General features: G+C 43.7%; 1 protein-coding gene across 1 annotated transcript; it reads right to left on the minus strand.

Annotated features, from left to right (window-relative positions):
- Positions 1–3,413: 3,413 nt before the first annotated feature.
- Positions 3,414–13,029, minus strand: depdc7a (DEP domain containing 7, paralog a; the record flags this gene model as incomplete). Its single annotated transcript, XM_080730073.1, has 8 exons — positions 12,584–13,029; positions 11,514–11,644; positions 10,267–10,459; positions 7,362–7,591; positions 6,058–6,200; positions 5,409–5,534; positions 4,861–4,939; positions 3,414–3,628 (listed from the first exon to the last, which is right to left on the minus strand). The coding sequence occupies exons 1-8, from the start codon at positions 13,024–13,026 to the stop codon at positions 3,414–3,416; spliced, it is 1,560 nt and encodes a 519-aa protein (XP_080586199.1). The 5' UTR covers positions 13,027–13,029.
- Positions 13,030–17,471: the final 4,442 nt, after the last annotated feature.

Raw genomic sequence — 17,471 nt, forward strand, 5'->3', positions numbered from 1 at the left:
AATGTGTCTCTACTTCTCATAATCCCCAAATGTTTAAAATATTTTCCCAAATTTTGGCCTGTAGGCGGCTTTGTCCTGTGATGCGATTTACATCACAAATGGGCGTCACCAAGCAGCGCACTCCCAGTCCGGGAGAAGCTAACCGCTGCAGCCTGCGGGAAGTCTGCATGCAGCATGTCTGCAGACGTGGGTCTGAAGACACGGGTTTGCAGACCCCATACTACTTGACTGCCCCCTAGTGCTTCGGTGACTGTGCAGACATTGTAGTCACTTGGACAGGGCGTTTATCGTGGGCTTGCCCAGGCCTTACGGCCTGGGCATAAATAGAACGATTGCATTCACCACGGCTTCGTAACTCGCGCGGCGCTCCGCCGGCCGCGCGGCCCTGGCCCGCTCTTCGCGGCCACTCGCGCCTGCGGCGCTCGGGGGCGAAGAGCAGGACCAAGGTCCGCTGGCCTTCGCGCCGCTTGCAATGTCGTGGACAATCGAGCGGCTCCGCCTGGAGCTAAGGCTGCCACTGGGAGCAGTAGAGAGGTTGACCTGGGTCTGCAGTGCTGGGTCTGCAAACAGGTCTGCACTGCAGACCTGTTTGCAGACCCAGGTCTCGCAGACGCCTTCCCGCAGGTTGCAGCAGTTACTACTTGCAGTCCGGGGGCAATTCCAGAGAGAGCAACATCACAGTCTGTCTGCTTCACACCAAGGGGGACTAACAGGCACACACACAAAGGGGCCAGGCCCCCGCAGGGGGCTGTAGGCTAGTATATATATATAATTTTTATCCCACGATTTTGTAACACATTTTCACCCAGTGCCAATTGCCTATGTAATCCTGGGCTCTGCTCTCCCTCTGCTGCGCCTGGGGAGACAACAGACTGACCTCATGCTTCCTTCAATGCATGAGGAGTCCAAGTTGCTTCTTTTAACATGACAGTGGGGATTTCCCCGGTTTGGATGTAGCGCGTGGAAGAAACACGTTATTCCAACCAGTTCCTTTCCCCTCCATCAAGCGCCCCGGCTGGCCAGGGGGAGGCATTATAGAGACCAGGATTACTGTATGTTTTTGTGAGGGTATCTACCTTAGGAGACATGGGGAGAACATGCAAACTCCACACAGAAAGGCCCTATCGCCAACCCCACCTTGAGTGTGGGCACTGATGACGCGGAGGGAGGAACACGCCCCCAGTGCCCACAGCATCCCCCGGCGGGAATCGAACCCAGGACCTTCTAGCTGTGAGGCGAAGCACTAACCACTGCGTTACCGTGCCCCCGAACAGGGGAATTCTTACACTGTGGGCCTCTGAATACTGTCTGTGCCCTAGGGATAAATGCCCATGTCGATGTGATTTTCCCATTAAACACTGTGTCCTTCTTACAAAATGTGCAATATATCCATAATGTGTTCATAGACAATTGCTGTTGAATTAGGGGTGTGCGATATGGAAAAATACAATATCACAATATTTTCCGAAGCTGTATCACGATACACGATTTTATCAACGATTATTTTTCACGTTGGTTTTCATGGTTATTTTTCAAGTTACTTGACAAAAACTAGACTCTCTGGGTTCCTTTTGGGAGGTCTAAATTGAACTTTACAAATATGTAACTCTGTATGTAATACTGTCAGTTAAGTGGAGACCTTGACATTTTTAAGTTTGAGAACTTCTGATTTAGACCAAAATGCATATTTAAATTGAATTTTGCAATGAACCTCTGTATTAACAGGATTTTGACAAGGCTCCCTGAATTGTATCACGATATATACGATACGTCTAAAAAGGCATATCGTGGAGACATTGTATCGTCCCAACGATAATTATCATCATATCGCCCACCCCTATGTTGAATTCAATTGTTCAAAGACATTTGTATGGGGCTACAACTGTTTTAATGCCACTTAGAAATGAATTAGGAAGCAATACTAATTCACAGTGATGACCTTATAAATGTAAACCCATCCCATACATACAACTATAAGGATGTAACAAAAATGTCTCTGCCGTTTTTACAACCAGTCTGTATTATGCATGGCCAGTGCTCTCTTCTTTGGGATTGTGTGCTGGTGGAGGGTCACAACAGCACAGGGGTCCAGGGACAATCAGTCTAAATAGGCTGGTCGTTAACCTGGGACCTCACTAGAGAGGGGGTGGAGGATGTGGCGAAGGTGCATACAGAGCTGAGAAAGCTAGATGTCATTATTGGCAAATCCTTCCCACTCCTCTACATGGAGAGAGTGGGCCTGCTCAGCAGGAGGGGAAACGATGGCCTATACTCTGGGTGGAATAGTATGAGACTTGGCATGCCAGTAGCTATTTGAGTATTTACGAGATACACAATGGTCGCTCTGCCAGGTCAACTGTCAAAACAACTCGCAGTTCAGTCACTGATTTTCCTTCTTTAACACTGGGTGAGGATATTGTACCGATTGCACTGTATGGTATGGACAACTGTGACTTTGGGTTGTTTTGTTCTGCAGTGCATGCTAAAGTATTGGGGAATATTTTGTGCCTGCTTTTGCTTTGGTTGGGATACTGTGATGACAATGTGACCGTGTGGTTTTATTTCTTTTATTCTGCATAGTGCAGGCTATTTGCATAGGTGTATACTATTGTATACTGTTTTACTGATGGTGCTTTTGTATTGTTGTTTATAGTTCTTCTCTTTGTAACAAACTAACTGCTTGTGCTGCCTCTTTGGCAATTGAATTCCCCGTGGGATCAATAAAGGTCTGTCTGTCTATCTACAGCTGTTGGATAGTAGGTACAAATATTGTTTGTAAGACTATTTGTGCCCTTTGTGACATAAAGGTTTGACTTTAAAAATGTTCAGACTAAACTTTCTGTTGTTCCTTTCTCCAGGCGTTGTTGTTGTCCTATGCATATTATGTATAAATAAGAAACCACGTGGATACAGCAAGGGGCAGACAATCCTGATATTTTATATTCCCAAAACAAACCACAAACCCTGTTACACAACCACAAAGAATACATTCATTGAAACAGGATATGCAGAACTTCTGACCTTCTGCATACTGGCTGTGGACACAGGCTATTGTCAAGAAGCATTGCTCTGTGACACCACCAGAGCTCTCATGAACACTTTCTGTTCATTTTATTTTTCTTAGGAACTGATCGAAGTCTCCAGTGTCATTACGTCAATGATAGTCCACATATTGGTCATGGGACAAGTACCGGTATGTCCTTAAATATTCGAGATCGAGACACATTTCTCTACACCTAAACAAATTCACATTTATGCAGACTTTCACATTCAAATCTTCGTATTCATTCATCTTTAAACCTTTTAACATTTATAAATATTTACACCATTTACATATCTTTGATCATCTTTTCTTTACAATATAATACATCTTATATTTAACACATTATTCAACATAATAAATATCCTTTTAGTTAAATGTCAACAGAAGGAAATTTACTCCCAAAATATTGTACATAAATCTCTGGGTGGCCTCTATAGAACTGTCCAAGCAGTCGGCTTTTCTCCTTTGAGGAGAGTTTGGGGTTCTCATGAATTGTCCGGAGTAAAGTCCAAAGTTCTTCTTTAGTAGTTTTCTGTGCATTTTCCACATAGGTTTGATAATTTATTCTTTTGCAGTATGTCGTGCCTGAGTGAGAGGGAGGAAGAAAAAAAGTGAGGGTAATGTCTTTACATGTTACAAAAATAAATTAAAAACAAATGTTCACTGAGTCAACTGAACATACATGTAAGTTAAAGCAAAATTACACTTTGGTAGCAGTTTGAGTTGTATAGTTACCTTGCCATGATGTTACTTCAGATATAAGTTCTATTGATTAAAAATAGCCTCCTGACTAACTTACATCGCACAGTCACACATCTTAAAGTCACACCTTTAGCACACAAACTATTGCAAACAAAGCATATCTGCCAATGTGTAACATTCCAAAACCTGCATTTTTTTATTGATGTATTTAATTATTATTTAAAATAATCCTGTTGATTTTACTATTTAAAGATTAGAATACGGAATGTTATACACTCTCAGAATCTGCTTTGTTGTCTCCACCAGGCCAGAGACTATGTTCTCGCCTGTCCGTCCGTCTGAGAACAGCAAATCTCAGGCACTGCTGCACTGATCGGCATGAAACTTTGCATGCACATTCCTTGGAGGCCATGTTTCACAGGCCATGAGGCCATGTTTCACATCAGCCTGTTATAGTGCCACCAGGAGGCAGAATACATTTTGTGATATTACTCCTACCAATTTTGTCCAAACCTCATGCAAATCCGTATACATTATCTTTTCATATTCTATTACGATTGGCTTCCAAAGTTTGCAGGGGTGGCCTGTTTTGCACAAATCATGAACACAGCGCCTGATTGCTGTAAAACACAGTTTTTGCTACTACTCCTACAGATTTTGGGTCCCAAACTCACAAATTGGTAAACATTATCATTCAGATCCCATTGCATGGCTATGACTGCCTTCCCAAGTTTGCAGGCCCTAGGTACCAGGCCTGGTTTTATTGATAGGGATAGACAATAGGCTGACAGGAAATGGGGGAGAGAGATGGGGTGTGACATGCAGCAAAGGCCGTGGGGATTGGGACTGGAACCAACGACATGCTGTCAGGCTACACGGCCGAGGCCGGAGTACATCTTTCTAGTTTACATACGTTTGGATGCTACAAGAGTGACGTTGAGGCCTGTTTTACCATGCAATGTAAGTCAATATTTTGAATTATCAATTTCGAAACAACAGAGCAACTATTTGAAGATATCTTATATTTGGTGTTACATCATGGCAAGGTAACCAAACAACCAAAGAACTTCCACCAAAGTGTAATTTTACTCTAATAAAGAAGGAAATCTACAAACCTGCTGCCACATGAGGATCTTTCCCCTTTACAATATTCCGTAGTTTGTTGCTGACTAACTTGTGCAATGACGCAGGAATCTGGCAAAAGAAAGGCAAAATGTAAAGATGTAGTTTGCATCTATCTTGATTTCACCAACATCACAAGTGTGCCCCCCAAACCCACGGTGACACTACTAAACCACGCATCCATTTTCATCACAAATCGCAAATGGAGCCGTCTGTTTACTAACTGCAATCATTGCTGGAGTTAGAATCAGATAGTGTATCTATCAGAGATAGGGTTGCCTGGCTGGCGTACAGGGATGCCATATTCTCTCAACCTTCATTTTACTGTGGCAGCAGACACACACGTATTGCCTTTATGAACTCCCATTCCAAGTCATTTCCAATGTCTGAGAAGCACGCAAGCGTGCTTATAAACAGCCAGGGTAAACAGTGTTTTATCAACACGGTGGCCTCGGGTCCTCCCCCACAGGAGTCATCGCTCACGTAGTTAGCTTGTAATGGGCATAAACACTGGCACGGGGGCAGACTAAGGGGCCCTCACCTTGAACGCATCACAGTGATTATCCAACATGAAGAGAACCATCAAGTCCACTTTCCCTTTGGCCAGCCTCCGGCTGTATACGATGGCACTGGAGAATGCCCTTTTTACTGCCATCCTGTTTTCAACCTGGAGAGATACATCTGGGATTAGCAAATATCAAACACGTATGCATACACAAACACACACGCACAGGGGTGTCACAAGGGGGGTAAAAGTGGGAATGAGTTACTAGGGCCCAAGGTGGAGGGGCCTTCATTATTTTATACTTTAGCTATTGAAAAATAGCAGATATACAATCTCACAGCGCGGCACTCTGTGCACTCTGTGCCGCGCTGCAAGCTTGTAGATCTGCTATTTTTGAAAATTTGTGAAAATGTGCGCAAATCTATGAATATATGTATTTTTAAGCGAACATTTGTAACTCAAATTTTGCTTCTGTGGGGTTCCTTGAACAAAATATTTTGAGACGGGGGTCTGTGGCCATATACATATGATTTTGGGGGTCCTTCACATGAAAAGGTTTGTGCACCACTGACATAGAAACATAGTTTTCTTTTCTTCAAAAAACCTTAGAAGGATTTGAAATATTCAAACACTTGCACACATTTTCAAGATTTTTCAAAACGTGCGTCACACACACACGGCTCACCTCTTTGTGCAGTTTGACCTCTAGTGGTTTGGCAGCAACCGCCATGAACCTCAGGAGCCGGCGTAGCTCCTCCCTGCTGCGGGAGCTCTGCAGCTTCAGGCTCAGCTGCAAGGCCTCCAGAGCCTGATCTTGCTTCCCGTTCACTGTACAACAAACACACAAAGCACCACGATGATTTGGGGTACTCAGCTTACTTACTGGGTGAAATGACATGCATGGCATCTATCCATGGCATCTATCCTTTATTAAACACATGCTCTCTAGCTTTGAGTCTATTTGTACACTGTAGGTGGCTCTGAGTGTGTGTGTGTGTGTGTGTGTGTGTGTGTGTGTGTGTGTGCGTGCGTGCGTGCGTGCGTGCGTGCGTGCGTGCGTGCGTGCGTGCGTGCGGGCGTGCGGGCGTGCGTGCGTGTGTGCGATTCCCGCATTAATCTCGCATGAACCGCTGGACCAATCTGTTTCAAACGTGTAGTGAACGCTGCCAGTAGGCCAAGGAAGTAACTCCACACATTGTGTTTACATGTGTTTTAAATTATGTGCAACATTTAACTTTTTACAACTTAAATCTTATAATGGAAGTCAATGACGGTCGGATCGAAGTTAAACCCTCCCAATATGGAGATCATCAACATCAAAAGTGCTTTCCTACTATAAAGCATCATAGCGAGACGAAAATGAAGATGCTATAGATTGGCATGACAACTCGTTGATTTGCCTCCAAGGTGATTAAACCCATTTAGGCCTAGAATTATTGAATGCTTTAACTGTTGAAAAATAGCAGATCTACAAGCTCACAGCGCGGCACCGAGTGCCGCGCTGCGAACTTGTAGATCTGCTATTTTTGGAAAAAGTTGTGAAAATGTGTGCAAATCTTTGAATATATGTATTTTTAAAGCGAACGTTTGTGACTCAAATTTTGCTTCTGGGTGGTCCCTGGAACTAGATATTTTGAGATGGGGACAAATTGGGGGTCCTTCACATGAAAAGGTTTGAGAACCACTGACATAGTAGTCTCTCAAGAACAGACTAACTGAGCTCCAGTTAAGTGAAAAGGACCTTTTCTTTGACGATGGCTATAACCAGATTGCTGACATAGAAACACAGGGTTTTTCAAAAAACCTTAGAAGGATTCAAAAGACACTTATAGAATCGGGGTCAAAATTAAAATGTTCACTTTTTTCCAAAAATAGCAGATCTACAAGCTGTGAGCTTGTTTATCTGCTGTTTTTCAATAGTTAAAGCATAAAATAATGATACACTATAATGTGTACCCGAGAGCTTTGACAGCTTTCTTTGACTCTTACCCAGGAGTTCCGAGATGCCAGAGTGGATGTCAAAGATGTGGTTGCTCAGCAGTGGAGGGTAATAGTGTGTGTGTCCGTAGTGGCGAGAGAGGATCCCGTAGAGCATCCTCTTGCACTCGGCCGGGTCCTCGCCGCAGCGGGCCAAGCCTCTGCTCACCTCCACCACCAGCTCATCAGGCAGGAACTCCAGGCAGTCCACGCCCGCCGACATCCACTCATCAGCCTTGTAGCTGTCAAAGCAAAAAGGGGTCATTAGAATAAAAGTAGAAGAAGCGTTGCGTGGGTCCGTGAGTAGTACAATAGGCTGAAAACAGGTGCTCTTTGGAGAGGGTATATAGATATTGAAGCAAAAAGATTCTAGGTCCATTCCATTGTAACAGAAAACAGTGCACTGATAAAGTGGGGAACTAAGAAAAATTCCAAGGCAGCTCCGTTCAGTTCAAAGTAGAAAATAAATGTATTCATCTCATGGCAGCATTAAAATAAATCACCTGATTTTTTAATGCTGCCATGAGCTGAATAAATTTGTTTTCTTCTTTCTTCTTTACATTGTTTTGGAATATATTTCATTTACTTTCAGTGGTATAGGCCAGGGCTCTTCAACGACCCAAGGACCCCTTAGTTGAGAGAGAGACGAAGCAGGAACCCCCAAAACCTGTTAATAGATTCCATATGGTTTCATCTTTCATCAATCATGAGCGTATTTTGGAATCATGTCAATTTGTGTTTTCAGATATTTAACCACTTGAACCGTCAATACGTAATAAACTTGACCTTTCACTCTGTACTTAGTCTGCTCTTGTTCCCCTCCACACCAAAGCTCTTTGCTGAAAATAGACGATCTACAAGCTCACAACGCCTCGCAGCACGAGGCGTTGTGAGCTTGTAGATCTGCTATTTTTGGCTAAAGTTCCCAGAATATGGACGCTATAGGGGTTCAAGTGGTTAATATAAAAAAAAGGTTTCTATCACACAAAGATTTGGAGGACCCCCTGTAGTAACTCTGAGGACCCCCTAGGGGTCCCGGACCCCCTGTTGAAGACCCCTGGTATAGGCTATTGTTGACATTGCTATGCTGACATCAAAGCAAGAAACAAAAACAAACTAACAAAAACGAAATAAAAATGAATATGTTTCGCAGTTATTCTGTTGATTTCTATTGCTGCTATTGTGTAATACAAGGCATCTGTATAGGCTATACATTGTTTACAGATGCCCTTTTAAGCTCATTTTCTTTATCCTAAACTATTGCTTAAAACTATGTCAAACAGGCCGCCGTGAGACAGATAGAAACATTGATAGAGGTAGAAAATTGGTTAATTTTGTCCTTGATCTTCAGATAAGCAGTAGTTCAGAGAGAGACACTTAAACTGGCCATACTTATCTAATAAACACAGAGACGCCAAAGGGTAAAAAGACAGAGACCATACCACCATAGCAAATAAGAAAGACTCTTGCATGCAGCCCACACACACACACACACACACACACACACACACACACACACACACACACACACACACACACACACACACACACACACACACACACACACACACACACCGCAAGGCCAAACAACAACAGTGAACAGTCAGCTCTGTTATGTAACACTGAGGACACTGATGGACATGTGGGTGCGAGTGAACAGACTGGACAGATGAATGATGGGAGGAGATTCCTTAAAGGAGATACGGAACACGAACGATGAATCGTTCCATTCTGGCGTTGTGCAACCCACTTACTGTGATATAATCACAATATATCACAGCCTGGAGTGAGTGCTTTTGTAAAATATAAGTCGTGTTGGTTTGATTACTGTTGGGTGAGAAAAGAAAATGATATTAAGCTAATCATCTGGGGACCCCACAAAATCATTTGGGGACCCCACTTGGGGTCCCGACCCCTAGTTTGAGAATCACTGCGCTAGATCAATCAATGCCAAATTTCTTGTGCAAATGACCAAATTTGGTCATCATACTGTAGATACCGGTATGTCATAAATCTCTCGAGACAGATCGTGTATAAAGGTCAAGGAATTAGACTTCCTACTTCCTAGCCAGGTTATGTGGTTATTATGCCACAGATATCAACCAATATTGTGATATTTGAGCTGCTCGTTTCATAACCCTGCAAGCCAAATGACGTCATGATGATGTTATGATAATGTCCTCCGGTGACTCCGGTGACGTTCAGAACTAGGCCAGATAACAGCCCATATGGGGATGATCTTGACGTCATTAACAGGATGTCATATGGACTATAGGATTATTGTTATTGTTTGTATTGTTAGTTGAAATATGAGCATGTAAGGTTATATTCTGGGACATAGCTGACTAGTTATGATATTTATCTGACCTCGATCGGACACTCTCCGATTTCAATCCTGTGGTTGAAATCAGGTGATATTCTAGGCCAGATCTGACTAGTCATGGTTTGACTTGATCTGGCCCGGGGGTCAGCAACCCGTGGCTCTAGAGCCGCATGTGGCTCTTTAGCGCCGCCCTTGTGGCTCCCTGGAGCTTTTTAAAAAATGTATGAAAATGGAGGGGAAAAAATGTATTTTTTGTTTTAGCGATTTTCTTTATCGTCACTGTCGGACAGAAACCTTGTATCTCCAAGTTTCAAAGACTGACGCACAAAACTAGTGAAAACAGCAGATCTACAAGCACACAACGCCTCGCGGTGCGAGGCGTTGTGTGCTTGTAGATCGGCTGTTTTCACTAGTTTAGTTCATTTTTTGCGGCTCCAGACAGATTTGTTTTGTTTTTTTTTTGGTCCAATATGGCTCTTTCAACATTTTGGGTTGCCGACCCCTGATCTGGCCCCAATCGAGACGTCACTGTTTGTTCCAGGTCCCGACCGTGCTTGCTGGGAAGAAGCATTGGATAAATGCTTTTATACATACTGTGCTTCGCTGAAGGCCTTGAGGACCTCTCTGTCCAGGTAGCTTGATGTGTAGAGCAGGTTTGGGTCGCTGTCCATGTCCCTCTGAGGAGGCCTGCACTTCTCCTTGCCCTCCAAGAGGCTCTCCAACAGGGGCAGCTCTATGAGCTGCAGCAGCCTGAACACCGCCTGCTGTCTCCACACCTCATCTACCACTGAGGAACACATAGAGAATGAATGAACAAGCATGGACATGTGCAGAGGGGCATCACAAGGGAGGGAAAAGTGGGACTACTTTACAAGGGCCCAAGGTGGAGGGGCCTTAATTATTTAGCGATTGAAAAATAGCAGATCTACAAGCTCAAAGCGCGGCACTGAGTGCTGCGTTGCGAGCTTGTAGATCTGCTATTTTTGAAAAGTCATGAAATGTGTGCAAATCTTTGAATATGTGTATTTTTAAACGAACATTTGTAACTTGCTTCTGGGGGAGTCCCTGGAACTAAATATGTTGAGATGGGAAACATAGGTTTTTCAAAAAACCTTAGAAGGATTTGAAATATTCAGAGACGATTTTTTTTCACGATTTTTCCAAAATAGCAGATATACTGTGAGCTTGTATATCTGCTATTTTTCAATAGTTAAAGCACAAAATAATGCGTTCTCAGTCTAAATGGGTTAAACACCCTCCCCCTATGAAGAACATTCATGGGGGACCGCAGTGAATCCTTGTACCCAGGGCCCAGAATTTGGTGCGACACCCATGCACACACACACACACACACACACACACGCAATCTACCATCAAAGAACATACAATATCCATCTAACCTCTATTTGAGTTGTCCTGACCTGAAATGAGCGTCGCGAGTTCAGTCAGGAGAATGCACCTGGCTTAAGCTGATTGGACCACTCAATAGCACACATTTAAGAGCAGACCAATCATCTTCTCTACACCCTTGTGTGAAGCGTTTGAATGTTGAACTCAAAGTACAGTTACAGTCGAGTAGCCCCTCAGGCTGCTCTCCTACTGCTGTGCCGTTGCGTTGTTAGGAGTCCCGCATGCGCGCACGCATGCACGCACGCACGCATGCACGCGCGCACGCATGCACACGCGCGCGCGCGCACACACACACACACACACACACACACACACACACTATCAAAACCACTGTCATTATAAGCTACGTGATATGATAAAGGCTAAATCCAGAATGATCTTTACCGCAGTGACTGCAGTCACATGGCAACACAGCTTATTCCGACACTTACACTCTTGAGAAAGGCCAAGGTTGATCATCTGAGGGGTGATGGTTGAGTTCAAGTTGAGGTTTCCAAGTACATCCTCGAGTGATTTGTCTGATTTCACGGGTGAGTGGGTGGAGTAGCCCAGGTCCTCTTGTCTGGAGGGTCCCAAATGACAGCAATCAGTCAGAATGATAATCAGACGTATTATTGGAACACATATAATATTGTGCTGCTAATGTTTCTTGGCACAACTAATTGCCCGTAATTCATTGATAGAATTGAATAGAAACATCAACTAGACCCTTTCTCTTTGCCTTTTTGACTACATTCAATTCAAATCAACAAATCTAAAGTCATTAAGGTTTACAGCTTACAACAACTCGCCAATTTCCATTTTTGACCAGACAAATTCAGTTATATACGATGAATGGAGTTCTGTTCAAGTTCTATAATTTCCATGTTACAGCACATGAGTCTCATTTTAACAGACACAAATTGTAGGCAGCAGGCCAGTTACACTCATGAGCTGTCGTTCTCAGCACTTCACATCACAAGGGTGGGAACAGGGGACGTGATAGCACTGCCTGGACCAGTCCTCCAGACTGTCTTAAGTTTATTGCTTGCTCTATGAATTCAAAAAATGTTGCTCTTCTCAATATCAGGAATTATGTGGAATGATGGTTCATTATATTAAAAGTTTTGATCTATTAGAATGAACTGGAGACCTTTTCTTTGTCTTTCTATCTGCCTCCGCCCTTTCTTTATTTCTCTTCTTCACACCCGACCTTTCAACAAGAAACACAATTTATGAGACGGATGTGTTATACTTAATGAAGAGTGGGGATTTATATCTGGGATGATCAAATGGTTATTTGTAATTATGAGAACTGAATCAGAGCTATAACTGAATAATGAGCATAGGAGTGTTTCAAGTCAGGGTTCACTACACCTCAGAGAGCCATTAAATTAGACATTCAAGTCTAATCTAAAGCCCAGTGGGATTTGGGATCAACTCTTTAATCTGCTAGGAGGAAGGAGACCAAAACTAAACAAATACAACTTGAATCCGAAACTGTTATGGCGTATGTCTGTACCGTTTACATGGTGGACTATGGTCATTGTCGTTCCTCTGTATGCTTGAGTCATAGCCACTCTCGATGGCCGTGGAGTTGACGTTTGTCAGTAAGCAGGGGTTGGCCACGGGGGTCAGGAACCTGTACAGACTGAAACTGCTGTCCTCAAATGCGACGCGCCTCTTCTCTTTGCCAAACACAAACTTGGTGCCCACCGCCTCAATCACCCGCGAGTCCATGAGGGCCTGACAGAGGCGGACGGCCTTGAAGCGGGGCACCTCCTCGTCGCCGCAGAAGCGGCTCTGGATGACATGTGCCAGCACCACGTCCACGGCCTCTGAACCCAGGAAGCAGTCATGGTAAACCTTGAGGTTGTGACGTCGCCGCTTGACCTCCACACAGGACTGGAGGTTGGAGATGATGCTCCCCCAGATAAAGGTGGCCCGGAATGGCTTCCCGGCCATGTCCTGACCCTGATCTAAAGGGATGGGGAGGAGAGGGATGGATGGATAAGTAAAACCACATGCGGCAGTGAGAGGAGAGTAATCGTGGGAAATACTTTAACTAGCCAACAGAATGTAGAGGCATTTATTGCCTCAGAATGATCTAAGACAATCTTGACCTCTGTAAATCTTTAATTTAGTTAGCAAACTTATCTTAATGGTTTGATCAGTGCTGTGGTTATGAAACCAGCATTGCGAGCATTTAGGTGCATGTGAACTGCAAATGCTCAATTCCTACGACTCATGTATCAGTACAACTTTGTATTACAACAATCACAATAATGTTTACCATATATCATGTTCCTCAAAAATAAAGATAGCCCAAGAATCATGACGGTTTATTTGCCGCTATACTCATACAAGTAGTCCCACACACTGTCTTGACTCTTCACTCACAGGAGTAGTCCACCTGATGAAGGTTGTTTAGACCCAAACGTTGTAATAAACTACTCCTGTGAGTGAAGAAAGTGAGCTGCTTTTTGTGTGTGACATTTTTTCTATTGTTGCACTGGTCGCCTGCGCCTACACACCTGTTCTAGTAGGTGTGCAAAAGGACCTTCCTCTACACTACCCATACAAATAGAAGCAGCAACATTCTAAATTGTGTAACGATTGCCATGATAAAGCTAAGAATAAAGACAATGCCTTCTGTTGTTGCAGTAGTTTACATAATACCATTTTCAGTTTGTGACTTCACTATTACAAGGTTGTGCTCCTCAGTTGTAGGAAGGAATTTAGAATTTGTAGCTCACAAATGCTGGCAACTGGTTTCATAACCATACCACTGACCAGAGCATTTGTTTGCTAATTAAATCAAAGTTTTACAGAGTTCAAGGTCAATGACAATGTTATATAATAGTGCTCCCCCTATGCAGTATAAAACAGCAAATATACATACAGCATAAACATAGTGTCCACCTAAACATTGTTATCTTCAGCAAACAAGCGCTGCACAATTCACCGAAAGTCATCAGAAATCATGATTTGACGTTTCTCGGTTATATAATTGCGATACTTGGCAATTAATCAAAACTTCTAATTTTGTCAGCTGATGGGCCTTGCCCTCGTCTCCTTACATGACACAAGGATGAATTAATATATGGTAGCCCTTCCTCTATCCAACGCACAGAGGAGCAATAAAATCAAAGACACATTAGACATGTTTGACCAAAGCTATTGCCACAGAAAAGCAAGACATACACAAAACATAAAATCATATTGTCTCTCAACTTCAGAAAAGGTGATATAATATGATAATGTTTGAATAGCACATGCTGTTGGTTCACCATGGTTTAAGTACATTGCCTCCTCTATGGTCTGATGACTATCATAGCAGAAAGAAACTAAGCAGGATCTTGACACACACGATTGCACATGCACAAGACGGATCATCCAAAAACGCAGCCTCCGTCCAGCGCTTGCACAATGATCATATTGTAAGCGTCCTCCCGTGAGAGACATCTCAATATGTTCTGTCCCATTGTACTTTTTAACTGGGTGGTCCTACGTACACACACACATACACAGGGGCGTCACACCAAATTCTGGGCCCTGGGTACAAGGATTCACTGCGGGCCCCCCATGAATGTTAACTATTGAAAAATAGCAGATATACAAGCTCACAGCGCGGCACCGAGTGCCGCGCTGCGAGCTTGTAGATCTGCTATTTTTGAAGAAATCGTGAAAATGTGTGCCAAGAAACCTATGTTTCCATGTCAGTGATGCTCAAACTTTTTCACGTGAAGGACCCCCCATCTCAAAATATTTAGTTCCAGGGACCCCCCAGAAGCAAAATTTGAGTTACAAATGTTCACTTAAAACATGTATAAAGCTTGTATATCTGCTATTTTTCAATAGCTAAAGTTACTAGGGCCCCTCCACCTTGGGCCCTGGTAACTCAGTCCCACTTTCCTACCCCGTGTGACGCCCCTGCACATACACACTTGTACACCCACAGATGCACACTCAGTCACACACAGACAGACACACAAGCGTCATTGAAGTTAATCCATGACAATATATCAAAAGAATGCACATGCAGACACAGCCATGTTCACCAAACCACAACACATCTAATGTTGCCATCTGGATCTGATTTGACTTAAGGATTTATAATACTTGATGCTGGGGGTTAGGATAGCATTGGGGAAAAGTTCCTGCCACCCTACATCTCCATGCAACGTGCATCCGGCTTTGCCGGGCGCTCCAATGAACACAACTGGCTGTTCACGGGTTGGAAGCGGGCGAGGAGGATGTTTTCTTTTAATGACACCTATACAGGTTATAGTCTCTAGAGAACAGCCGAACTGTGCTCGAGTTAAAACTGAGCTCCAGTTAAAAGTGAAAAGAGCGACCGAACTTTTCCTTGCCGATGGCTAGCCAGATTGCCTAGGTTGGTTGGGGCAAGAGGAAGTGGATGTGATAGCATGTCCCTCCACATGTGTTATATATGTCCTGCCAATCTGTCAGGTGAAAAGCATAACTTCATGTATATCAGAGGAGACACCTGCTCAATTGCAAGCTCCCACACGACTGACTTTGGGCGTTAGCAGGAACGGATTTCACACAAGAGTAATATAAATTGGGAATTGCCACACTTACTGCACTAAACTGGCGGGAAAAAAGAATAGGCCTAAGGGGAGGAACTGGGCCTGTTAAGGTCCCTGCACCACTTATGCCGTGTCAATGACACTGACATGTGAGTGTGTGTGTGTGTGTGTGTGTGTGTGTGTGTGTGTGTGTGTGTACATGTGTGTGTGTGTGTGTGTGTGTGTGTGTGTGTGTGTGTGTGTGTGTGTGTGTGTGTGTGTGTGTGTGTGTGTGTGTGTGTGTATTGTGGCTTTTAAGTGGGAGCCATTTGAAGGTCTGGTAAGCAAATGTTTGCGTATAGGTTCGAGGAGGAGGAGGAGGAGTTGAGAGCCATAAATCAGGTCTTCAAAACACTGGCAGCCGGAATCCCCATAGAATGACAACAAACAACCACAAACTATGGCGACTGTTAGGGCCTACCCCTTTTGTAAAAGAAACACTCACTCTCTCTCACACACACACACTCACTCACTCACACGCACGCGCGCGTGCGTGCGTGCGCACACACACACACACACACACACACACACACACACACACACACACACACACACACACAATACAGTACACTGCGGAGCAGATGTTACACTCTCATTCCAATTTCACTGCACATGACAATTGGTACTGATGAAAACATGTAGTGAACATTTATCTTGAGGAAATGCCCTTTTGATTAGAATCATTTACGCCAAACTGCCTATTTCCTTCTGGGAGAAGAGACTGTACCCAAATAAATCCCAATTTGCAGATCAACAAGTTATAACAACCTGTCATGGTCAATAATAATAATGAAAATGATAATAATAATGAAAATGATAATGATAGGATGATGAAGTAAGCTTCAATTAAGAGCATCTGCTAAATAATGCCCAAATTGTAAATTGTAAGCTTTGTTTAATTAATTTACTACTGAGTGATTGGTCATTGTTCAAGACACCACCTGATTCTCATGTCATAATGTCATGTCTGGGGGACAATGGATATGATTAATCATATAGGCTTACTGAAAACGTATTAGCTCATTATACATAGATAGAATTAAGGCACTAGTCGCAAAATGGCACGGGTTGGATCCTAAGTTTAGGAGCCATGGCAGATTGGCAGGGGGATGGTTTAGGAATCCTTGCAGCCCCCTGCCATGGGAACCTTGCTAACAGTTGCTATCCATTCCTGTCACCTCGTGTTGCATCCACCAACAGAGATCTGAGACCCAGTTTGCATAGCTGTCTCCTGTCTGCCCGCTCTGCCGCCTGTCTCTCTCCTCTACAACATTGTCTCCCAGGCAGCCAGCAGCAGCAGCCTGGGACTCCCATGTTCCCACAGGCTGATCTATCAGATCATGGGAACTCATCTCGGGCAAGGGCAGCAGCAGCCAGCAGAACACTGTTTGCACACAGTGATGATGGTAAATATCGCAGAGGGAGAAGCGCTGTCATCACACCCGTTTATCCTCCTAATTATTGTGATGATTAAAGCTCAACACACAAGTGATCACCACTGCTACTACTGCGGGCAAGTGGTGCAAAAGGTAGGTCTATACGTTTTAGAGAAAGCATGCATGTGAATAGCTTTTCGTTCCCTTTTTCTTTTTTTCTACTCTTTTCTATGCAATTCCCCTGAGGCCAGCGTCAGGTGTCAGGCTCAGACTAGTTAAATACTAAATAGCCTATAGGCTAACCGACAGAACAGATCATGAAAGCAAGTGTGGCTATTGGTGTGTTAGGTTTGAATGAATTCAATATTCAAACATCTTTGTGTCAAGTTGTGCAGACTGCAGTCACACAACTTTCCTACAGCCTAGATCAGTTTGCAACTAC

The sequence above is a fragment of the Nannobrachium achirus genome (assembly GCF_963921795.1).
Source record: "Nannobrachium achirus genome assembly, chromosome: 7".
NCBI classification, from domain to species: Eukaryota; Metazoa; Chordata; class Actinopteri; order Myctophiformes; family Myctophidae; genus Nannobrachium; species Nannobrachium achirus.